Source organism: Aspergillus fischeri, genomic scaffold (assembly GCF_000149645.3).
Source record: "Aspergillus fischeri NRRL 181 1099437636265 genomic scaffold, whole genome shotgun sequence".
Lineage (NCBI taxonomy): Eukaryota > Fungi > Ascomycota > Eurotiomycetes > Eurotiales > Aspergillaceae > Aspergillus > Aspergillus fischeri.
This window is the reverse complement of record NW_001509761.1, coordinates 1,264,035-1,288,019: the sequence shown is the minus strand read 5'-3', so window position 1 is coordinate 1,288,019 and position 23,985 is coordinate 1,264,035. Positions and strand designations below refer to the sequence as shown.

At 47.9% G+C, this 23,985-nt stretch overlaps 7 protein-coding genes across 7 annotated transcripts, besides 2 other annotated features; 3 read left to right on the top strand and 4 right to left on the bottom strand.

The window, feature by feature from the left end:
* Positions 1-766: 766 nt before the first annotated feature.
* NFIA_004970 (glycoside hydrolase family 55 protein) lies at positions 767-4,198 on the bottom strand (the record flags this gene model as incomplete). The annotated part of the gene is made up of 5 exons (XM_001259033.1): positions 767-1,068; positions 1,188-1,300; positions 1,363-2,389; positions 2,443-2,664; positions 2,728-4,198. The coding sequence occupies 5 exons, from the start codon at positions 4,196-4,198 to the stop codon at positions 767-769; spliced, it is 3,135 nt and encodes a 1,044-aa protein (XP_001259034.1).
* Positions 1,089-1,128: a microsatellite.
* Positions 1,102-1,128: a microsatellite.
* A 1,121-nt stretch (positions 4,199-5,319) lies between the features above and the next one.
* NFIA_004960 (aldehyde dehydrogenase) lies at positions 5,320-5,998 on the top strand (the record flags this gene model as incomplete). The annotated part of the gene is made up of 2 exons (XM_001259032.1): positions 5,320-5,772; positions 5,819-5,998. 2 exons carry the CDS (start codon positions 5,320-5,322, stop codon positions 5,996-5,998), a joined length of 633 nt encoding a protein of 210 aa, XP_001259033.1.
* Positions 5,999-10,459: 4,461 nt separating this feature from the next.
* On the top strand, positions 10,460-11,752 carry NFIA_004950 (ceramidase; the record flags this gene model as incomplete). Its single annotated transcript, XM_001259031.1, has 6 exons — positions 10,460-10,573; positions 10,705-10,765; positions 10,833-10,976; positions 11,044-11,325; positions 11,392-11,509; positions 11,590-11,752. 6 exons carry the CDS (start codon positions 10,460-10,462, stop codon positions 11,750-11,752), a joined length of 882 nt encoding a protein of 293 aa, XP_001259032.1.
* A 621-nt stretch (positions 11,753-12,373) lies between these two features.
* NFIA_004940 (cytochrome P450) lies at positions 12,374-14,175 on the bottom strand (the record flags this gene model as incomplete). The annotated part of the gene is made up of 6 exons (XM_001259030.1): positions 12,374-12,828; positions 12,916-13,503; positions 13,578-13,646; positions 13,688-13,811; positions 13,892-13,980; positions 14,070-14,175. 6 exons carry the CDS (start codon positions 14,173-14,175, stop codon positions 12,374-12,376), a joined length of 1,431 nt encoding a protein of 476 aa, XP_001259031.1.
* Positions 14,176-14,863: 688 nt separating this feature from the next.
* NFIA_004930 (uncharacterized protein) lies at positions 14,864-15,231 on the bottom strand (the record flags this gene model as incomplete). Its single annotated transcript, XM_001259029.1, has 3 exons — positions 14,864-14,893; positions 14,949-15,010; positions 15,060-15,231. The coding sequence occupies 3 exons, from the start codon at positions 15,229-15,231 to the stop codon at positions 14,864-14,866; spliced, it is 264 nt and encodes an 87-aa protein (XP_001259030.1).
* Positions 15,232-17,509: 2,278 nt separating this feature from the next.
* On the bottom strand, positions 17,510-18,456 carry NFIA_004920 (glycoside hydrolase family 16 protein; the record flags this gene model as incomplete). The annotated part of the gene is made up of 2 exons (XM_001259028.1): positions 17,510-17,590; positions 17,680-18,456. The coding sequence occupies 2 exons, from the start codon at positions 18,454-18,456 to the stop codon at positions 17,510-17,512; spliced, it is 858 nt and encodes a 285-aa protein (XP_001259029.1).
* A 4,685-nt stretch (positions 18,457-23,141) lies between these two features.
* Positions 23,142-23,894, top strand: NFIA_004910 (zinc finger MYND domain-containing protein; the record flags this gene model as incomplete). Its single annotated transcript, XM_001259027.1, has 1 exon — positions 23,142-23,894. One exon carries the CDS (start codon positions 23,142-23,144, stop codon positions 23,892-23,894), a length of 753 nt encoding a protein of 250 aa, XP_001259028.1.
* Between the last annotated feature and the right edge of the window lie 91 nt (positions 23,895-23,985).

Here is a 23,985-nt window from a genome sequence, read left to right as displayed (position 1 = left end):
TTTTTTGTATATTGCCAAGTCCTTGCGTCCAGTCCCAGTATCGGAATGGTTTGCCAGAACCAGTCAATCTCTTGATGATATGGATAAATTTAGCAGAAGACTTCAGCGCCTCACCTCTGTACTGATTGCATCCGAATGTTTTGATATATCCATCGATTTGTCTAGTAATTGAACATTACGATACGCTCCTCCACGCCTCAAAATCTCTTAGACCTTGATCCAAAATGAGCACAAAGTAGCCAATGGCACAGGCACAGGTTTTTGAGCACATATTATCTCCTGATTATCTGATCTTTCTGATGCTACATCATGATGAGTCTAAGATTCCCCGCGGCGTATTGGACATCTTAAAGGTTTATTCATTGATTAGAATTACAAGGGGAAACACTCTTATTTTTGTGTCTGAAGCCTGCTGCACTGAAAATAGCGAAGTACATATGTTTTACAATCCATCGCGGCTGTGATGGTCCTCGATAGGGGGTTTGGGACCAAGGCCGGACCAGACCCGGACCAGCACAGCATCGCCCCGAGGAGATGACTGGGGTCGTCAACGCTGATATAGGATCGGCAAAGTGTATAATCTCTCAAAGCTCGTCTACCAACGTTGTGTACCTACTGCCTCTTGCGTGGCGCGGGTACTAAGACAGGCATATATAGCAGGAGAGACACATGGGCGAAAACCCCACGTTGCCCCCTGCTCTTGTGGTCTCCTCTCAGAACTTTGTCGTCTGTGTTTATCTCATTGGGACAAATTACGCTTGAAAACTCACTGCCTAATGCTCTTGGAGACATTGGTAATGGAAGAGATGCTCAGAGAGTGGCTGACGCTAGGCCACGGACGGCTTGTCGCTGGACTGGTTATTGCAGCAATGCTGCTCGAGGTACCCGGGTTCGTTGCGATGCTATACTGGGAGGTCGGCGTGTATGTGCCTCCGACAGCGACGGGCACGCCGGCGCCGAACACGGGATCGTTGGTGACAGTTGGATAGGACGAGGCCCATGCGCTGCCAGTGCCACTGAAGGAGATGCCGTCAGTTGCGATGGCTATGGTTGGGATCGCCGTACAACCTGACGAGCTTGAGGTTATGGTTGTTGTTGTTGTCGTCGTCGTCGTCGTCGTCGTCGTCGAGGAGGTTGTTGAGGTGGTACTCGTGGACTCGGGCTCCTGCGGTGGCTGTCATCCTCACTGCCACCATCACTACCATCGCCCTCCTCGTCGTCGTTGTTATTGTCCAGGCCCGGTGGCTGAGGAGTGTCCAGCTTGGGCCACGGGGAGCTGTTGCTGATACTGATGCTGGGGCTATCGATGCAAAGTCTTGTTAGTAAAATCTTCGACTGGGTAGTCTGAGCTCAAAAACATACATCTTCGGGGGCCAGTCACATAGGAACCAGCAGTTGGACGAACTGCTGCCCGGGCTGCTTTCATCATCCGAGTTAGACCGCGGGGGAGGTCCTTTGATGGGCAGGGGGATGATAATGCCAGAGATATTTTGCGTGGTGCCATCATCATCATCCGTGTATTCGAAGGGCGGTAAGATGATGGCAGAGTGATTGAACTGAATGGTCACACTGGTGCTGGTAGGTGCGTTCGAGATGGATGGAGTTCCAGAGATGGTGATAGGATCCACTGTGAGGGTCGGTGTTTCTGCCGCTGGTGGCGTGATGGTCTTCGGGACGCCTTCAATCAGGGAGGTGATGACAGGCGCCTGCATGGGAGGAAGTGTCACTGGCGGCAGGACAATGACGCAGGGGAACCAACACGAGGCACTCGGAGTACTCAATCCCCACCACCAGTTGGCCAACGTGATGGTCTGGCTGGGCTGAGGTGTTTCACTACCATTTGCGCCGTCTGCGAGCAACAGCCATGCGTTTATTGTTGACCAGTACGGATGACCTGTAGCGTCGGTGTTTTCGGCCGCCAGCGCTGGGAAGTAGTTAGTTCCGTACGGACTGACCATCTCGGTTGCGCCGATTGTAATGAGATTGTAGAGCCAAGTATCACTGCTGAGGTACGTGGATACCAATCGTTGCTGGCAGTTTTGTGCATCCACACAAGCCTCCGCCGGATCATGGTCCTGATACCAGCTGTACAGCCCTGCGCCAGCGATCTGCACGTTGGAGGAGGAGACCATCCGAAGAGCCCACGAGACTGCACAGCTGTTCTCATCATTTGAGTTGCAGTTGGTGAAGTTGGGGTCTGCGTTGAACACGCCGACAGCATCATCAAACGGAGCGGGTGCAGAGGGGACAGGAGGATAGTAGGGACTCTCAGTTTGGATCATCCCCATGAAGATGTTCTCCGCTTCATAGAGCTCGTACTGATAGAGCACATTGTGCTCGGACGCAGTCCCATACAGCCACGTTGGGCCCTTACTTTCGATCAGTATGCCTATTTGGTTTGTTAGCAGGGATAGATTATCAGATGTTGATTCAACGTCTCACCTCGTGCAGAATAAACATCGACCATCGTGTTAGCTGGATCGTCCATGTCATGGTCCGCTGTCCAAGCCCATACATTTTCCAGGTACGCTGAAGATGACGAAGTCAAATGCAGAAGCATGGAAGCCGCAATACAGCCGGAATTGATATTCAGCGTGGATTTGGTGGGACACTGGGACACCTGCAGTTCGTTTCCCAAGGCTCCGCCAACTCGGAAATGAGAATCTGTATATCAGACCGTCAGTTTACTTTCCAGGTAGGCGACAGTCAAGGAGCAATATGTCTCACCCCACATGGCTGCGCTACCAGGAGAAGATGCCTGGATATTCCACTCCATAAGCACAGCGCCAGCCGTGCCACCCTTGGTAGTGAAGAGCATATCCTGGATCTCCACCGATCCAACATCTCCCACGTTACCAACCTGTACCATCACCCGGGGCGACGTCATATCCCCGAAGTTATCCCCAGAAGCCATGATTTGACTCCATACCTCCCCAACAATCTTTGCACCTTCGGGTATGACAACAGTATCAGTCACTATATACGTACCGGCTGAAAAGAAGATGATAACGTCTTGGTTCTTATAATCATCCAGAGTACTCTGGATAGCATGGGTGTCGTCCGTTGAACCATCACCAGCAGCTCCGGCATAGGTCTTCACATTCACCACCTCGGCTGCAGTATAGCTCTCATACTGGGGCTTCGAGGCTGCAAAGTATCCCCCGTCATTTCCGCGAAGCTGCGCGGTATTAGGACGGAGAGGGGTCACATTAGAGCCTTTAATATAGGCTCCGTTTGGGTTATTCGAGTTGTAGATCCGGCCCACGGCCCAGAAGCTGATCAAGGTAGATCCACCAGCGAGGAGAGTGCTGCCATCTGAGGTCTGGACGGCAACGGGGGTACCGTTCATCTGGACATTGTCCAAAGTAATATCGGTGGTGCCCTGCGCCGCCTCATCGATTGGCACGGTGGAAAGCAACGCCACGTTGGTGTTAGTGAAGGTTGAGTCGAGGATGTACACCGAACCGGTATTTCGGGCACCTCCTGAACCGATCATATTGATACCAGTTCCGCAGTTCTCGATATCCAGGCCTTTCCATGTCCAACCCCAGTCCCAGATGAGGCCTATGGCGGTTGTACACCCAGTAAATTTGAGATTGCGGACGGTGAACTGTTGATTCCCACCGTACATCCCAAAGTTTCCTCCCGTAAAGACGAGATCGGACATGAAGCCACCACTGCCGTTTTCTGCAAAGATACCCTGCTGGGTTCCTGTATTCTGGAGGAATTGTATATTCTGCAAGCTGGGCGCTTGAGCCACTTGCCAGTGTAAACCAGCCGGGTACTCGACCGTGGCCTTGCGGATATCGATGATGAAGTTGCGGACCTGGCGGAAGAAGTTATTCTGGTTGATATACCATTCGGCACCGTTGCCACCGTCGATGTACACGTCAGACGAGATAACACCCAGGCCAACAAAGCTACTGGCAGCCAGAATGGTGGGCGGATCGGTCGGATCGCCAACGAGCTGGGTATTGTACATTGCCACGATCGACGAGCTCACCAGGTACTTTCCAGGAGGGAAGTACACGAGAGCGCCCGTCACGGAGGAGGAGTTGCATCCAGAACCGCACCGGAATCCATCCGAAATAGCTTTATTGATAGCAGCGGTACTGTCCAGCGCCCCAGTCGGGTCTGCGCCATACGAAACCACATTTCGCCATACAGGGTAGGTTGAACTGTTCGCATTGAACGCCATCATACCATTGTGATTGATGGAATTTATCCACCACGCACTATCCCTCCTCGTCTTCCCTTGTGAAGTCGAAGACGAAGTGGTATCCCGAGTGGTAGACAAATTAGTCACGAGCTTTGCGGCCTGTAATTCAGCGAGCAACGCCGCAGCTGCAGCCACGGTGGAATTCACTTTATAGTTCGGGATATCGCTGTCGCGACGACGAAGGGAGCCGTCCCCAGTTTTCATGACATTGCGGCGAGGATTGTCAAAGAGCCGTTTATTGTATGCGCTTTGCTCGTTGATGGCTGCCTTGACTAAGGCCTCAGCTTTTTTTGATCTCTGACTGTGTGATGTTTTTAGAAAGTGCTTCCCGACGGACGATTTGTTTGAACGGTGTAGATGAGGGCGTTCTCGATATGGAGGTATAAGTAGGGCTGGTAGTGATTGCCATTGTCTCGTTGGTGCCAACTGTTGGACCTCTCACGCCAGTGACGCGGATGGTTCCTGACTCTGTGATGGTTGTGCGAAAGGGATAGCCTTGATTCGAAAACAATCAGCTACTTCCTCGACGTGCGCGAGACGGACGATATCAGAACATACTAGACTTCGTGGGTGTTGGCGTTTGGGCCGGTGCACCGATGACGATATGTTGCGAGGATTCGAAACGCTCTGTCCAGTAGCTGGCAGTTGGCTCCGCAGGAATTTTGTCTCCTAGGACATGTCAGCTTTCCATTTCGGGTTTGTTTGGTGACGTGAACTGACGCTTTGAGTTTACCCGAACACTTAATCCGAACACGCCTGGGGAGCTGGTTTCCCTGAGGTACCGTACTGGGCTTGATGGAAGATTACTGGCGGTATTTAAAATGGCTCATTGGACGCTGGAATCCAGAGACATTCTGAGACGCGATACAGCTAAGCAGGGTTTGTTTATAGCTGCCTGCCCAAGGATATAGAATCCGGTCCTACAATAAGCGCGATTAGCATCGATCACCTCCCGAGCCTGTTGCCGCGAGCGCCGTCCGAATCTTTCAGCAGTCAACAATTACACAGTCTGCTGCAGTTGAAGGACCGGGAGACAGCCCAAGTGGGTGGGCAGATGCCAAGAATCAGTTCGAGGGGAAGAAAACCAAGCTTTGAACCAAATGTTTGTCTGCCATGAAACGGTCATCAAAGACACGGACGAACACAAGATCATCCAGCTATACACGCCCCTCGGCGTCTGCGGCGCCATCGTGCCGTGGAACTTCCCCGTCCTGCTGGCCGTCGGCAAGATCGTCCCGGCCGTGTACAGGGGAAGCACCGTGATCGTCAAACCCTCCCCATTTACGCCGTACTGCGGCCTGAAGCTCGCCGAGCTGGCGGCGCAGTGCTTCCCGCCTGGTGTGGTCCAGGCATTGAGTGGGGGCGACGATCTGGGACCCATGATCACAGAGCATCCGGGCATCGACAAGATCAGTTTCACCGGCTCAACGCTCACGGGGAAGCGCGTCATGGCGAGTTGTGCGAAAACCCTGAAGCGGGTGACGCAGGAGCTGGGCAGGAACGATCCGGCCATCATCTGTGACAATGTCAATGTCGATGCGGTCATTCCAAAGGTATTTTGCCTCTGTTCCTAAGCGTTATGAGCTACTGACATTGCAGATCAGGATCCTCTCCTTCCTCTGCTCAGGCCAGATCTGCATGATGGTCAAGCGGCTGTACGTCCACGAGGAGATCTACGACGAGTTCGGGGAGAAACTCATGGCCTTTGTGGGGTCGCTCAAAGTCGGCGACGGCACTGAGGCCGACGTCTTTTTCAGCCCTGTGCAGAACAGCATGTAGTACGACAAGGACAAGAATCTCTTCGAGAGCTTGTCCAAGGAAGGTCTCACGCCCGCCCTCTGTGGAAACATCCAGACTCGGCGGGCTACTTCATCCACCCAACCATCGTCGATAACCCTCCGGAGTCATCCCGGGTAGTGCAGGAAGAGCGGTTCGCGCCGATCCTCCCAATGCTCAGGTGGTCGGATGAGGACAATGTCATTGCGCGAGCGAACGACACCGATATGGGGCTGGGGCGTCAGTATGGAGCAGTGATATGACTCAAGCGCGTCGGATAGCCGATCAGCTCGAGTCGGGGAGCGTGTGGATCAACTCTCAGCGTTCCATCGGATTGGGGTAGTATTATGCACTTCAAGCTTGATTCATGCCCTGGCTAGAATACGCCTATAGTATGTATACAGATAGCGTTAGATAGAGTGCTCATGAAGGTAAAGACGGCCAAGAGTAACATAGGAGAATGAAACCGGTAGGAAATAAGCAGAGAAAACACAAATAGTGCGCGCCAAATCTGGCGCGGCATTTTGATTAGCTCGTCCATCTACGTAATGCGGCGGTGAGCACAGATAACCAAAGCAGTAAGTATGAAGTTACTTCCTTAGCAATCGGCTAACCGCTTGATAAAATCTATTCTATTACTCTTCATAGTAATCTGAAGTCTATTAGGTGAAGAGGATGGTGCAGCCTATGCCATGATAATAGCGGGTTCCTGACCATCAGGTCTAGCTATGATAAAGAGCACTTTCCGAAGTAAGTCAATTAAGAGACTCGTCACGCTTTCCATCCAAAGCTACTATCTTTGATGGTGGCTCGTTGCAAGCATCAAACTCGCAAATCCACTTCCTCTTCCAGCTCACGCAGTTTCGACGAGGTTCTTCGATAGAATGGGCGTCAAAAAAATGCCGTTGTAGGAGCAAGATACCGTTGTAAGATCTGTTCTCGCAGCAGGGATGAGGGCATTGAATAGCCTCCTCTTTTACCCTGCCAGCTAAATGTTTATTATCAATGTGGTTTATCAGTGTCGATTTCTCCCGCCATTGTTGGAATCGTTCCACCGGAGATTTAGTGTAGTCACCCAAGCAGAAAGGGCAGAATCCAGGCGCAACCAATGTAAAGCGGAATCTCAATAGCCCGCACCGAGGTTGTAGATTGTCCAGATGGAATCAGCAGTGCTCAGTCCAAGCATCCTCTGTATCGAACCATTTGGCGCATAAGTAGCACCATTCAAGAAAAGATCACTTTGCTCATCAATGCGCTCTCTTGCCATTCGCATAGAGCTACTGATACAGTGCGGCATTCAGGGATTTCCTTCTGCACTGTAGAACGTGTTTTGAACAGCTTGCTAAATCAATACTGCGAAAATTAGCTACCGAGATAGGTGTAGGATATCTGAACAAACCTAGACATTCCTCTGGAGCATACTGGACATCTCCCATCAATTAGCCATTCACCAGGATAATATGCCACTCTCTCTTTGGAGACGCAGATATTCACCATATCCTGTAGGCACTGTCTTCCAATCTTACTACCAATCAAGGCTTTGGTGAAGAGGTTGTCATGTAAACAAGCTCTCTCAGGCATATACTTGCAGCAGATGTCAAAGAGGCACATTAGATCTTACTCGCCAAACTCATTCCCTGTAATATATTCATCGTAAGAAGATCTCCACCAGTTGTCAATGAACTCAGCCTTCTTAGCACGGCGCTTCTTAGCTGCTTTTGTGTAGAGCTTTTCCCTCTCAAGTACTAATTCTTTGTGCTCAGCGGGCTTTCCTCCAATTTGTTAAGTAATCTCGTCAATCCTGTGGTAGATCTTTTTCATTTCATCATCATTATCAACCTGCGCAGTGGCAGCAGCATCAAGACATTGCGGAACATTAGTGTCACAATAATGAGCCATACTTTCTTCCATTTCCAGACATTCATAGTTGGGCTTTAGGTTCCAGAAGCTAGCCTGGACGTCAACACGCTTGAATTTGGATTAATACTTAAGGAAGGTGTCAGGGTTCTGATGATCCAGTGCTTGGCTTCTCGCTGCTTGGGAAGCATTTGCTATAAGCCTATTAGTGTGTGCTAGAAGTTCGTATAATGGAGGAAATGACCCACGGTCAATTACATTTGCAATGCCCCCTCTAATCCCGTGGATTCTCAACTGGTGTTGGAAGCACGCCCGTTGAGCAAGCGACGTAAAATAGTGCCGTATTAAAGAAAATGTCAACGCATGGGTGGGGTGTGGTCCATCAGTAGTCACCATGCAAAGCACTGGTAGGGTCTATACGTGCGCTTCCCATTCAAGGGTCCATGACTCTCTTCCTTTCGGTGGTCTTTTATCCAATAACTCATTGGCTGTGCGGATGCCCCTAAATGCCTTGTCTGCGATTCCCGTAACCATAACATAGAATACGAAATTTCTTCCAAGTATTTCTTGCTCTGGTATCCAGTTTTTAGGACTATATCACCGCAATCAGCTGTGTAGCGTTGGGGACAGAGAAGACAATCTTATATGACAGCCTCATCATCATAGCGATGGCCTTTGAGGAACTCTGGGTCTATGGTGACCCAGTATTTCACTTCCTTATTTTTCGAATCCCATTGTAGATTGAAGGAAAGATGCTATATACTAATTAGTATAGGACTCTCAGATAAGTAGGGTGATGGACAAACTCTATAGTAGAGACACTCATTGGTATCTCTATAAGAACTTAATTCAACGATTGCACCTGCTCTCGCACCAGAACCAGAGAACAACAAGAGCGAGAATGCATCTTGAAATCTGGCACGCTCATGTATGTAATCATGGTCATTATCTTCAAATAAATGTCAAAGAAGTATATTAAGATCCCTGCTAGTCACCGGAAACTTCTCTTAATGTTTGGTCACAAGTCCATACTTCTGAGTAAGTTTGTTCCGGATATGCTATGTAAGGAATTAGCAGTATACCGTAGCATATTTACCTAGTGTTTCTCATATTATAAAGATCATTCTTCACTGTATCTGGCAGCTTTCTGCAGGTCTTTTGCTGCCATTTAGCAATAAAGCAAGAGAGGTTAGAACAGACAGTCTGCTGAGTAGGCAAGTCTCCTTTGCGCAAAGTAATAAATGCCTCTGAATACAGCTTCAAGATTTGAACAGGGGGATCAGGTTGTTGCTTTGTGAAATATCAATCACCTGGTTCATTTTGAGAAAGCATCCATCTATATGCCATCAGCAACTAAGCGCAACATTAAGTTAATAAATAAACGTTTATTTGTACACTTTCCAAAACGCCACTGAATCACCATATTTTTTATCGGTAGCCAGAGCCCTTTTCTTATGACTAATTTCGTTTGGTTTACTTTTTTGTTCTTCCTAGTACTCTGTTATGAACCCTCTTAATTCAGCAAACTTGCGGAGCTCCTCCGCTTTTCTCCTCAGATCAAAATTATTTGAAAACAAGTCACGTGACATTATTGAACAATAGAAGGAAAAGCTGAGAGAAAATAGATCACAGAAAAAAACTGCTTGTAGATAGGAAAGGAGACAATGGTTAAGCAGAGAGGAAGCCCTCATATTTAAGCTAGCAATAGAGGGGTTCTAGTCATTATAGAATCACTCTGTCACCCACCAAGCACCCATGATCACCCATGCTATTGGATAGCATCACTCAGCTCACCTTCACTCACCCACACTCACCCTATGGTTTAGCGTCTCTCACCCGTAAAGCAGCAGGCCTTCAAGGGCGCATATAACTTCCGACCACGTTGATAATACTGGCTTAAGTACGGCTGAGCGGACGGGAAGCCCTGTTTTCCACACCCTGTGGTCGTATGTGCTAGATTTTAGCGAAGACCAGAATATATAGTGCGTAAAACAAAAATTGTATATAGATTATGTGTACCCATGGGATCGTCATCCTTCTTTCCAGGCTTCCATCCTAGAGGTTTACCATTTTGGGTAATCACAGCATTGTCCGATAGCACCTTCGAATAATTTGGCCCTTGCAATTCTCTTACCTGGACAATGAAAAATCACTTCAATCTCCATGCGCGCAGGTGAGGAGACCACGTATCGTTCTACTATGCTAGAATTGACTGTCTAGCCACCTGTTTAGTTGAGAGGTTTCTAGTTTAAATAACTAGGAGCTCTATTCCATACTTGATTTTGAACTTGCTAAACCCAAAATTCATAACACAACTTTTTATTCCATGTCATTGCTTTTCATCTTTGACCGTTTTAGGTGTGAACCATGTGACATTAATTTTCAGCCCATCTGTCTGCCGTAGTAGCACCTGAAGCAATCTAGGCAATAGAGCACTATGAACAGTGGATAGCTACATACGCAATTTCTCACAATTTGTTACGATTTATTAGTGGGTATATAACATGTAGTTATCTAGCAACTCAGTTATTACTAAAATACATTCTTGATGCGCAATGAACCACTAGCGTGCACGTGTTCCCGCATCTGTTATCAGCAGATGTTAAGATGATTTCTCAAACAACTTGCCTTGATTTCATTCCTCAAATCTGTCAGATCCTTCACTCCGATGGATTCCTCCGCAGATGGCCCATTTTGGGGTCCCCAGACATCCTATCTCAAGTATGTTATTATTGGTATTGAATTCCTGCATTTCTAGACTAACACGCTTTAGCTTCTGTGAAGAGGTATCCGCGTCTGCCTTACTTGAATCCTCTTCCAAACACTAACCCTCGACATGTCCCCAAATATAGGACTATGTAATAACCCGGTACATTGCTGAATTTGTAAACACATTTAGCAGCTTGATATTCGGTATGTTTGAGACGCATCCGGGGAGTCCGTAACAATTGTCTCATAGCCCGCTAATAACCTCGCCAAGTCATCTACGGAGTTTACGGTCTGGTGAAACTCTGCCAAAAGCAACATGCCACCCTCAGTCGTACAATCCCCTACTTTGGTCTGATGGGCGTGGGCGCCTGCTCGGCCGGATACCATATGACCCTAAAATATCACACCCAAATGTGTATGCACCCCTGCCTGTCATCGCTGCCGCCATGGTTGAGCTTACGCAGAATTCTGTCTGTCTCCAGCGGATGAACTATCAATGCATCTACTTGTCACGCCTCTTCTGTACCGGATCTTTACTATCCAGACTAGCCCGCAGCACACCAGACTCATAGGCATCCTCCTCCTTACTGAGTTTACTGTTGTGATGGTGGTTCACATGGTCATGAACGAGTTCCTTCTCCATGCCGTGACCTTCGGGTTGGGCGTCCTTTTGATCGCGACACGGACAGTCAAACTGGTCTCCCAGCGGGTCCCGGATCCTTTCACTCGGAAGAAGCTTCGGAACATCGGCCTCTTCGGCGTCGGTATGTTTTTTTCTTCCTCCTCCATCACAAGCAAACCCCGATTAATACAACTGACAATGAGCTCAGGTAGCTTTCTCTTCGGCTACATGGTTTGGCTGATTGATGAGTGGGCTTGCAACCCCCTGATCCACATCAGACACTCGGTCGGCTTGCCCTTGGCGTTTGTGTTCGAACTGCATGGATGGTAGGTTTCTTCCTAACATCCTTTCTTCATGGGATTCTAGATCTAGAAACATGAGATGCTGACTCGAGAAATCAATGCAGGTGGCATGTCTTCACCGCAATTGGTGGCTACATCGCGGTGGAGGTAGTGGACATGATCACGTCGGGTGAGGTCCACGAGGATCCAACGGATCAGCTTGCTTGGCCCGTTGCCGATGTGGCAAGATTTATAGGGGGAGCACCAGGGACCAAGAAATTGAATTGACCCTAGACTTTTGGTGGAAGAGTAACGCTGTTCGCCCCATAGAACTCTCTTTCTCACATCGAAGAGTACTTATATAAGATCATCACAAACTGAGTCACGATCTTCGAATGCATACTTGCTCACGATAGGAATCAGAATTATCTTACACGATACTCAAATTCAACCGGTTAGCAACACACAATAAGCGCTTGCTTGGGAGATAATTCCTTTAGCACATAGACAGGTTTCTGTATGAAAGGTTTCGATAGTTTACATATACTTAGAGACCCGCTGCTTAGCCCAGGCAAAGCTGATATTAGACAACTGCAGTTTAGTTCGCAAGTCCTCACGCCTCTTCCCAAATCCTAGTCATGGGTGTTACACTCTATCAATATCTTCTCGCGTCAACCTCGCACGAAAATACCAACCTTCTGTCCGTTAGAAGGCTGAGGAGCCAACGATTATGTTCATTCCCATTTTTCTTATCCCGTAAAGCCGAAGCCTCTGGTACATACGACTATAAGACCCAAGAATGTGCGAAATAGGCTTGACTGGATTTTGATGGAAATGTTGCTCAAAATGGTCACGACCGATGGAGTGTTGCCACCATCTCAACCGCCATTTCCTTTTCAAATCCTAGACCTAGACTTGATCGTCATGGCTCCAGTCCGGAAACTTGGCTTCCTCTTCTGGACGTCGTCGAATCAAAATGTCACCCGGATCAAGCAGCAGGAACACGCCTTCGTATCGAGGCTTTGCAGTGATCCCCCCCGGAAGTTTGATATCATAGTGCGTCAGAAGATAGCAAAGAATGAGCTTAATTTCAAGATCTGCAATAAATCGTCCAGGACATGCTTCCTTTCCCAGACCAAATCCAAGGCTTTCAGGGCTTGTTGCGACGAAGGAGCTGGTCCGGTTCCAGTATGGGTCTTGCTTGGCTAGATTCAGATAGCGATAGCCATCGAATTTCTGTGGGTCCGGATAAATCTGCGGATCCCACATGGTGTCGAGGGTCGATGTCATCGTGATAGCGCCCTTGGGGATAGTCAAGTCGCGGTTCAATGGCACATCCGCTGTGGCGACCCGCCTCATGATAGCTGTAGAATCGGTATTGGCCTTGGTCCAACTGAATTTCGCCAGGACTTTTGGCCGCAGGAAAGGGGGGTGGGGGGGAATGTACGTACCCTGACTAAGAGGCGACAGCCGGTTTGTCTCCTTCATGACACTATTCATGAGACGTAATTTTGTGATCCCTGCTTTGGTCCATCCATGCTCTTGGATCACCGAGCGAATCTCTGCCCGAAGAGGCTCAATCAAATCAGGGTGCTTGCAGATTTGGTATATAATCGTAGTCAGAAGAGTCGCAGTTGTGTGAGTGGCAGCTATAGTCAGCGCGATAGCCAAACAGGCGGGATCACCGCGCTGGTCAGGTGGGAGTGTTTCAATGAAGCTAAATACGTCAATCTGGTCTAGGTCATCTGCCTTCTGCCGTTCTTTCTTTTGCTTTACGAGAAGAAGCGTCAATCTGGCGCGCGACTTTGCCAACTCAGCTCTGGCCGCTCTGCATGTCGGTAGAAGCCAGTGGACAATCGGCCGTAAACATTGGGGCCAGAGATGGAGTTTCGGCATGCCCGCGATGGAGAAGGTCAAATACCGCAGTACGCTCTCGCCAAACTCAGGATCCGCAGCAATGTCTGGGCCGTAAAATAGAGATCCGGCCGCTTCGGAGAGAGTGGCCCCGGCAGTCTCACGTATGAGGATTCGAGACCATTCTGTATTCAATACCAGCTCTCACCATTATTATCGGCAGTCAGGGATCTCTCCGGGGAATGGCAATCATTCTTACCCTGGGAATCACCCAGCATTTTGTGCAGGGTTCTGGCTGTGTTGCGAGATACCGGCTTGACTAATTTTCCTGCACGTGGGATGAGCGCAGTTCCACGCCCTAAGAACCACCGCCGAAGGAAGGCTTGCCTAGTTGGAGTGACATCTTACTACGGGTATAGTGCTGGAGGATGTGATGATCGGCGGTGAGTTGATAGTAAGGCTCGTATCCGGGAATAGTTGATTGAAACTCCTGCTGTCCCGTTAGACCACCGGCCCCTTGTCAACATTGGGCATTAGCTTAACTTAACCGACCAGTGCATTGAATTTTTGAACACCCAGCCTAGTCTCATTCTTGAGGAGAGGGATGTAGCGCCCACCGAGCAAATACACCCAACCGAGATTCGTATACACTCGAGTAGCCTCTCAGGACTGACAGAAATAATGAAGTCAGACTTTCTGGTATGTCCGCATAGAACTCGGGCTGACCTTGGCTAAGGCTTCAATGAATGACGAGGTATCAGGGCTGAGGTATTTTCTTTTTGCCTGAAGACCCAAGATATCCCATAACTCAGGCTTGTTAACCTGTGGCAGGTTGGGTCGACATCGCCAGGCCTCATAGCCACTCTTGATGGCAACTATGAGAAACCCACAGAGACTCAAAGCTGCAGAATATTTCAGAGGCCAGGTATAAGGTTGTTGCTTTCCGGAGCTCTGGATTCGCATTAGGCGAAGGTAGCCATGAATCGGTATGAAATGGCAGCATAGTCCGCACAGAGTAACATATACACTCAACATTTGAATCTAAGGGCTAAGAGCTACCTACAAGGGCTAAGCTTTCTGGTTCATCTGACTATAGGGGTGGGTATAAGCTTATGCCATGAGCAACAATCCCGTTCTTTATCAGACCTGTAAATCTAGTACTTGAATTGACTTCAGCACTAGCTACCTTCTGCTAATGTAGGAAAGACACCTTAGTTATCTTTGAGAGGTTAATGATTCGTCAGTTTTAAAGACTTTAAAATAAACTATTTTATTTCTGGATAAGTGAAAACAAAGATATAGAGGCATTATCGGAAATAGGATAGATCCTTCTCCTGGGCACTAAGAAGTGATTATTCCAAGCATGTTTCCCTAACAAACAACGATACATAACTCTGGATACTCAACTAGACAGTAACATTGAAAGAAATTTCTTTTCCAAATGAAACATTATGAAGCCAAACTTCCAGCTTCTCTTTTGGCAAGTGCTACTCCCCTAACCTTAATAACAACCAACCAGGAACATTTGGCACTGTAGCTAGACGTTTATTTAAAGCAGGCAAGGTCTCCGTTAGACTTTGACATAGTTAGCATCGTTAATGCAAAACCACACATCCAGGAAATGTCTTACCTGAAGTTGAGGTTTGGAGCAGCAGGCCTCTTTTTTGGGGAATGTACAGGCAGCGGTGGGGGCTGAATGGGTCAGTAATATTTCACTGGAAGGTTATGTAGTTCAACATACTCTTCACGCAGCCACTTCCGAGGTGTGAAATAACGAGGAAATTGAATGGGAAATAAGCATTACAGCAGAATCTGGTGCCTGAACAGACCCGTTTTTCTAAGCCTTCGGGTTCTGGAGCTGCAGAGGCCAAGCTGGCCATGGCAAAGACTGCAAGGATAGTTTTGATTTGCATTTTGTCTTCTCAGTGGGATCAATACAACGAGAACCTTGGATGAGAATTCTTCAAAGACTTACCTCCCTGCAATTCAAAGGGTCCTATTGCCTGCTTAAGTAGACTTCAGGTCTCAAGGATGTCACGTTGCCATGCCTCATATTGACGTAGTGGCATAGCATGAATACCCCTCCCCTGAGATTCTGGACAAGAAGGACAAGCTAATCTTGGGTTTGAGTGGCATGACAAGTGGTGTTACAATGGTCTAGAATAAATAGACAAGTTGGTCTTAGACGTCAATAGCATGGCAAATGGGATTATTAGTGTTCGATTCCGAGGAGGAAGCCGGGCTGCCTGACGAATGGCTACAAGGGCAGGCGCACAACTTACCCAATCCTGGAGGCAGTGGCAATAGATACTGACGAGCGGCTCTTTTGGGTCTCACAATTGGAATGAATACAATCTAAATCCCTTAGGAAGAATACCATCAGAGGCTGAGGGTAATGCCAGAAGCTTGGCGATTTGAGCTCCAATACCATTTACTAAGTTGTTATAGTTAAAAAGTCAATACTTGAACCTTGGGTCGGGCTGGAGAGTCATGGCCTCCACGAGCTGTGGGGAAACCAGGACTTTGCCACACAAGGCTCGTGAGTTTAAACCAGGCCATTGCGTGAACATTACTTTGAATAATAGACCAGGATCTGTGATTCCATTTTGTTGGTCTCTAGGGCCGCCATAATGATTACTAGGGATCGTTGGGGCGTCAGTAACCAACTCTCGGAGCTGGAATTTCTTAGATTTGTTCAAGTCTAACTGCCACAAACGCATTTACCAAAGATGTTCTCACTGCTCAGTTATTAACGAAATTAGGTGATTGGAGATGATCAGATACGATCAAAGTCCTAGTCAACTTTCCATAAACGACGCCGACCATGGATCGAGGGATCAAGCAGGTTGTCCATATGATCCTCTTGGCATCTCACGCAAAATCAGAAGATTAAGTAGACTGGACTAGATCTGGGGTTCCGTCAGATCATCGGGTACCACGGTTCATTAGGTGCAATGACCTCAACCCTAACAAAGAGTGCCATTACGCACCTTTACTCTCACTTTCAATGAACAAAATGGTACAAAGGCTATTAATGGGTGCAAAATGCAGCCAAGACCTTTGTTAGTCCGACTTCAGCAACAGCCCACATCTGAAACCTTAACTACATTCTCCTTATTGCAATTTATAAGCGCATTTTGGGATGATTTTAGACCAATAAATGACTTCTGTAACGACCCAGCATGATCTGCATGTAAAATAACTTTTCAAAACAATCGCCGCCAAGAGCTTGTCATAAGACTGATTCCAAGACTGAAGATCTCCACTAATGTACTGTGTAGATCTAGATTGTACGAAGTTTGAATCCACCCGTCCTTTCCCCTTCCTAAATACCCCCTATCTTATGATGGAATGGGATCCCATTAAGGAATGCCTAGAGTGGGAACGTCTATTCACCCTCAAAAAGGTGGCCATAAATGAGCTACTATGTCCGTTCTTTTGCCCTTGTGGGTTATAACAGCATGGAATAACTTGCGTAATGCATCTATTCTATTATAAGCCTGGTTTGTTGTGATGTCATTATCAAGTTATATCCTGTTAATTGCTAGACCAGTGTGTTCAAAGTGTCCTTCCGCACTCTGCGCCTTTAACCCAATGACACTAATAACCCTTGGCTTAGATTCATCTCTTCTTGATGAACTGTTTTAGCTCAGACTCCGGAAAAAGTGAAGCTAAATATAGGAATTACACTTCTGCCTGCCTCCCCTCATCAGGGCTAAATGGAACAGAGGCTGGTTTTTTTCAATATGGTATATAACAATAATTAGTAGTTATAGTTATAGCTGTCGTGGTTGTGGTGATGATCCAAATTCTATCACAGCTTTGAATCTCAGCCGACCTTGATGCCTAGAAGAATAGAGACTAGTTACAAGATGGTGCTTTTTCCAGAGTGACCCGCCTATACTCATTCAAAGGGAAGCTGCTCCGAATTTGAAGATAGAATCCATTCTAGCGATATCTCATACAATAGTATTCGTTCATATCGTCAGGCTGCCTCGCCCAATGGGCGATGCGAAGATTGCAATCGTTATCATAAAACAAGTGTGGTACGTACAGAAGTGAGCACATGTAGACATGTTCAAAAATCAACGCAGTAGAACAAGTTAGTGGTGAATATAGAAGCGGGTATGTACAGACTGGCTGGGTCCCTAAGGCAGCCGTATGCTGCCCAAACATAAAAGACAATAAGCTTCAAGACATATAGACGGCGACATAAGCGATCTCCATCATGCTGCCGTAACCGTCGAGGGTGGCTGAGTTAGGATAACCAGGCTATAAGGGTTAAAGATACTTCACGTCAGCACTCCCACCTTCTACACATTCGGAAGGGTGCACAATTTAAGGAGAATCTCTAAACGTACCCAGGTGCCGCCAACAGCCACGTTGAGAATGAAGTACAATGGGTTATGACAAAGCGTGGCCCAAACGTTCGAGTCGCCAATCTGGGAACCAGTAATCCGATGGAACAACTGGCCGTCCATGTACCAGGTAATGGTCTCCGACTGCCAGGTAGAAGGGGTGCGGTCCCAGACAATGCGCCAAGTATGCCATGACTGATCAGGGATCGTGATGCTTCCCCCGCGGCCATTGGGCTCGTTGCAGATACCGCCCGGATAGACGTTGCAGTGGGCAGTGCCGTAGCCCGTCAACTGGCCATTGATGGTCTCAAGGATGTCAAGTTCACCGCACCCAGGCCATGGGGTTCCCGAGCGGATTGAGTTGCCCAGGATCCAGAAAGCCGGCCAGATTCCCTGTTTGGCAGAAGTAGGGTTGGTTCCGAACCGGATATCGGCCTCAGCGAACGTGATCTTCCCTGAGCTAGGCGTGAAGACGTACTTGCTCTCAAGCCGGCCTGATGTCCACCCCCCAGACACGGAACCGTCTTTCCAGGGCACCAGCTGCAGAGTGTTGCCGCCGCTGAGCTGAACATTCCTGTTCGAACTGGTGTACGTCTCCAGCTCGCCATTCACCCCCGGGTTCCCTGTGATTATGTTCCAATTGTTAGAATTGGGAAGTGTCCCCGCTGAGCCAGCGAAGCTATCGCTCCACTGCAGCGTGTATCCTGAGTATGCAGGGGGCACCCAGGCCGAGACCAAAGAGGCCAGGGCTGGGAGGAAACAGAAATATTGGCAGCGCATTTATAAGGAAGGGGATGGTGCAAGGCAGAAGCAGGTGTGTATGTACAATATGGGAAGGTGGGAAATCAGGATACTACGTGCATGAGGAGAGTATGTACAAGTAACCCAGAAGATCAACGAAACAGGGTCGGCCAAACGAGACTGACAACAGCGGAGGTTGTTTATATTGTACCTCAAAAGCCTGGCGAGGAACTTCAAATACAGGTGTCCAGGCTGACTGTGGCAGATGATGTTATCATGGGCTTCGTATATACATTATGACTGCAAAACGATGCTACCCACCAGGTAGGCAGAGTAAAGCAAGCTAATCAACAACGGCTTTCTATTCCACCGTGCTATCGCCTTGGGCCAGCTGATGACTCCCGAGGCGGCCATTGAATGAGTAGAGACTGATTCCGCCCTACCATACCTCCATAACTCTCGAGACGAAGCCAAGTCAATCAGCCAAGAGGCAGACGATATAGGGTACCTTTTCTCTTACATTTACACCTCAAGACTCATGGCGGCATATCCACGACAGTTGAGTGGAAAACTCCATGTCCACGAGAAGTGCCGCGTGGCCCCCGGCATAATGGCAGAAGTAAATACCGGAATCCATACGACTAGGATAATACGAATTCCGGGTAAAATCCTAGCGACTCCTGGCCGCCACCCCGCGCCTGACGACGTCGGCATGATTGCAGGAGTGGGGAAGGCTGAGGCTAATAAATCTTATTGCAACCTGGAGAGAAAGTCAGAGCGAAGAAACACAAACACCGACTGGTCGCTGCGCGCGTCAGAGTTCATCAGGGGCTCAGATGCCGAAACACCTGAATGTTCTCCTCGACAAATGGCCTTGGAAGTGTAGGTGCCAAGTACCGAACCATGTGACCCTAGGATATAAGATAGGTAGCCTGCTGATATCAGCGTTAGTGTCACCCGGCCACTGGCCTTGCAAAAACTGGGACAGCATTTCCTCAATATCTCCCAATACTACGGAGTACTCTATTGGGTAAATAATTTAGTGGAAACTTTAAACGTAGTAGCATGGGCAGGTTACACGGACTCATAAGCCAACCACACAACACTTATATGGGTTTCAACTTGACTAATCACAACCTATAAGGTAGTTAATGCAACTCGGTTACACCATTTCTGTCTGCCGTTTGAGGAGTCAACCAGTATCCAGTCATGTCAAAGTCAAGACATCATCGCCTAACGCTAAACTCCTAGCTTATATATGAGTATGCAAATCATACACTTCCGCTACGGACGTCACTGTCATCTGAACAGGATCATTTCTTTTCAACTCCTCTGTGGACCCATCCTTAGTTGTGGTTTTATAGCTTCACTTCTGCACTTGCAGTTGACCCGAAAATCAGGCGCCAGGCGATAGCGGGTGTCAGTTGGTGAGGGACGGTAGTCGCCTTGATTGATACGATTATGCAGATAAGCAAGGACATCATATGTGCTTTTTCCTTTGATGACGGATAAAGTCCTCATAATGCGTCCATCCTGGTCACTTGCATCTTCGCTGGTCCAGAGACTCCATCCTGACCGCATGCGAGCTGCTCTCAGTCTCCTGATGTCATCCGGCCTCTGTCCTGTAAGGAGTTTTGCCGAAACTGCTACCTCGGGCATCTTCTATGAGGCTGAGTGCGCGTAGGGTGTAAGGATGGTTTCTTCCATAGACCATCAGTAGGCCTGGTAGAGCTCTAGAAAGGGAATCCAACGCTTTCCTATATGCCACTCGTGCATGTAGGCAATGCCCATCCAATGAAGTGCCGATAGGATATTCTTATCCTCTTCACCCAGAAATTTCTGCAGTCCTGGCAAAGCTTTTGAAAGGAATAGCACCCCTTCTTTATACTCCCACGATGCATATGTACAATACCGATTGCACGTCGGACGAATAGAGTATTTCTATGCTCTTCTCCATCGCGTTTCTCCAGGCCTCCTAAGGCTTTATGAAGGGCTTCTAGCGCTTCCATGTACTGCCCAAGTCCCCTATATGTTATAGTAGAGCTTATGCGGTTCGTTGACATTCTTTTGTCCGAACAGCTTCTTCGATGATGATAGGGCTGCGGAGAGGAAGGGCAGTGCTTCCTGATACTGATGAAGCTTCACATAGGCTCGGCCCGTGTGGTAGGAGATGTGCTGATAGAAGCCGAGCTGTCGCCTAGGTAGCTTCTTCTCACGGCGTGAAAAGACTGTCGTGAAAGAAGACATCGCACCCAGGCGGTAAGATCTCAATCCTATTAAGTATATCGTAAATAGGGTAACTTCATGATCTGGCCCGAATTCTTTCTCTAGTCCAGCCAAGGCTCTGGACCAATGTGTCCATGCCATCTCATGTTGCCCAAGCTCGTCATAATGCCAGCAATGCTTTCTAAGATCAGGACTGCAGTGGCCCTTCTTTGCCTCTGGCCTTTTCGAGGGCCACAGTCAAGATTTCAGGACAATCTTCTTCTCTACCAACCCGGTAGTAGAGCATCGCCACGAGAGGAAGCGCAAGAATAGGAAGAGCCGAGGCCTTCCGTACTAAGGCGCGAAATAAGATTTGTAGAGGATCAGTAAGCTTCTCAAATTGTCGGATATAAGTTTGCAACTTAAGGAGGTCAAGTCTGAAGTGCGGTGGGAACGGTCCCTCTTTCTGCAGCACTTGCACCATGGGCTTGATATCAAAAGAATCATTCGCAGCACTGGTGTTTTTGTACCGGGTTAGTCATCAATTGATTGATCTTTTCGTGGAGACGTGGATAGAGCATCCGCAGCCAGCATGTGCTGGAACTCGTCGAGAGTCAATGGACGTTGAACAACAACGATAAATGACAGAATCTTTCGAGCAATATCTATCTCAGACGGTTCCAACCGGCGGACAAGTCCCAGAAGCAGTTGCTCATAGGTTGTTTGAAGATCGGCAAATTATGCAGCCTTCTAGGGCATCAGCCACACCAACTGACCTGTCTAGATGCCGAAGCATGAACTTAATCCATAGGAGATTCCCATCAGCTTGCTGTCTCAGAACCAAATCCTCTGCATTTAGCGTGTCGCTGAAAGAGATCTCAGCTTCAATAAGTGTCTTGATATCGTGTTCTGTCAGAGAGGAGTCAACCTCAACTGTATGCCTAGCACAATTGACCGCATGAAAGGCACGGTGCCGGCGAAGTAGGATAAAACGGAAACTGGAATGGTCCGTCAAGAAGTGGAGGAGCTTCTCAACTAATTCATTAGCAGTGTCCTCACACTCGTCAACTCCATCGATGATGCAGAAAACTGGCTCAGCGACGAGTGCGGCCATAGCACCAAAGCCAGTCCATAATTCAGCCATACCGCTAGGCTCTGTAGAACAGAAATCGCGTCTTCGGCAGGCACGACTCTCAGCAACTGCCATGTAAGGGAACGGAGCAGGTCACTCAGATTTTGCTGGCTAGCAGGTGCAGTGGAAAATGCAAACAGAACAGAATTCACTTCGATCCTACTCATGGGAAATCCACGATATAGGAAGCCAGAATGCTTTTGCCGCAACTAGGAGGCCCATAAACATAGAGTATCCCATCTAGATTCGACGACAGCTGTAGGATGTACCAATTCATCAATTCATGAATGTTGTGTTCGACTAGATCCAACCACAGGTACCTCGTAACCTTTTTTGGGTGGTAGTCTGCCGGACTTGCCATATATTTGGCGATCTCAGCCGTCTTTCGCATTGCATTTGCAAATTTGTGTAGGTCGAAGCCACTTCCACTGACTTGTTTTGATTCAGGTTCTTTTCTAGATGCAGCTCAGTTACTTCAACACCATATTTGTCTGGTGGAATGAAGGGGTGCTGTGTAGTCTTCCGTTGTACCATAACAATTGTATCCCATTGAAGTACACTGCTGCTTGAATCACCTAACCAACCCCTTCAACATTAATTTACGCGCGACCCCGCCATCTCAATGAAAACCAACATCTCAATGATAAATCCCAAAAAATCATATACTTCCTATATTATTAACCACACAAAGGATATAAAAATTCTAAGAAAATTATACTAGGGCTCTCTTAAGATACTAATTTTATATAGCTTATAGTCTATATTACTATACTATTATAATGTGTATACTTAAGGTAATATATATATATATTTAGCTACTATTTCTATCTTTATATAGAGGATTAGATATCTAATATGTAATTTATGCTAAATAGTATACCTATTATATAGGGATCATTCTCTTTTTTTAATATATATAGAGGGATATAGTAGAACTTAGTGTTAGGGGGTGATATCTACCCCTAATTCTTAGTATCTCTAGAGGCACTGCTACAATTCTTTAAAAAAAAGAGAGATATATATTAAAATAGCACCTATAATCTATATACTTAATTTTAGATCATTCTAACTATGTCTTGTTAAGAAAAATGAAACTTCAAATATCCAGTTTAGTATGGGAAAATGGCTTATCGTTGAGATGTCGGTTTTCATTGAGATGGCGGGGTCGGTTACAGTGAATACACTGATCATTCTCTACCTGCAATCAACATGCTGCAACTCTAGTAGTAAAAGTCTCTCGTTCACCGCTACTCTACCTCTTCCTTCTCTCTGCAGAAAGTGCACCATAAGCAACTCCCCTTCTTCAAGTTTTCCATTATTGAGCAGCAGAAAAGCTCCAATCTCATCCTCTACAAGATCCTCACTGAACCTACTACAGTCACCAATCATGTCCGACTCCAATCCCACCGAGACACGCAAATGCCAGAGCTGCAAAAAGGCAGAATCCGAAAGTGTTCCCTTGAGGAACTGCTCCCGCTGCAAATCGGTCGTCTACTGCTCCCGCGACTGCCAGAAAGCCGACTGGAAGACTCACAAGAAAGTCTGCGCCAGCAATGCTCAAGCAAACACCGGCTCCGGCAACCAGTCCGCGAGCGACGCTAACGCCACCCAATCCACCAAAGCTCTGGAGGTTGACTTCCTGAAGCCGTTTCATCGCCTCCACGCAAAGACCTGGCTCCATGACCGCACCGAAAAGGATACCTACAAGTTGCTAATCGACACCTACCGTCTCCGGCTCGACGACGACTACACGTTCACGGGGGATATTCACGCGGATAGCATCTATGGTGGGGCAACTGATGGCGGCCGCGCTGGCTTTCGCCGGTTCCTGAAGCGCGTTGAACGCAAACCCGATCTTCTGCCGAGGTGGTGGACCCCAGCCAAAGCGGAGGAATGTGTCCGGTACGGCACGGATTCCGCAAACTGGAGCAATCTTGGGTACGCGGTGGAGAAGCACGACGTTGTCGAGCATTACGGAAACAACTTGATGCCGATGCAGCTGCGCATGTTTGGCGAGCAGGTGCTTGGAACTGGACCTGGTGGGCAGAAAGGGGCTGATATGATGAAGATGCAGATGGACGTTGAGGGCGGAAACGGCGTTGTCTCTCATTTGGACTTTAGCCACCTTTCAAGACATTGATCGGACGTTAGCTACGGCCAGCGGCTGCTCGATCAGTACGTGATTTGCAGAGATGTACCTAGACGGCCTCTAATCGGGGAATGTTCATTGG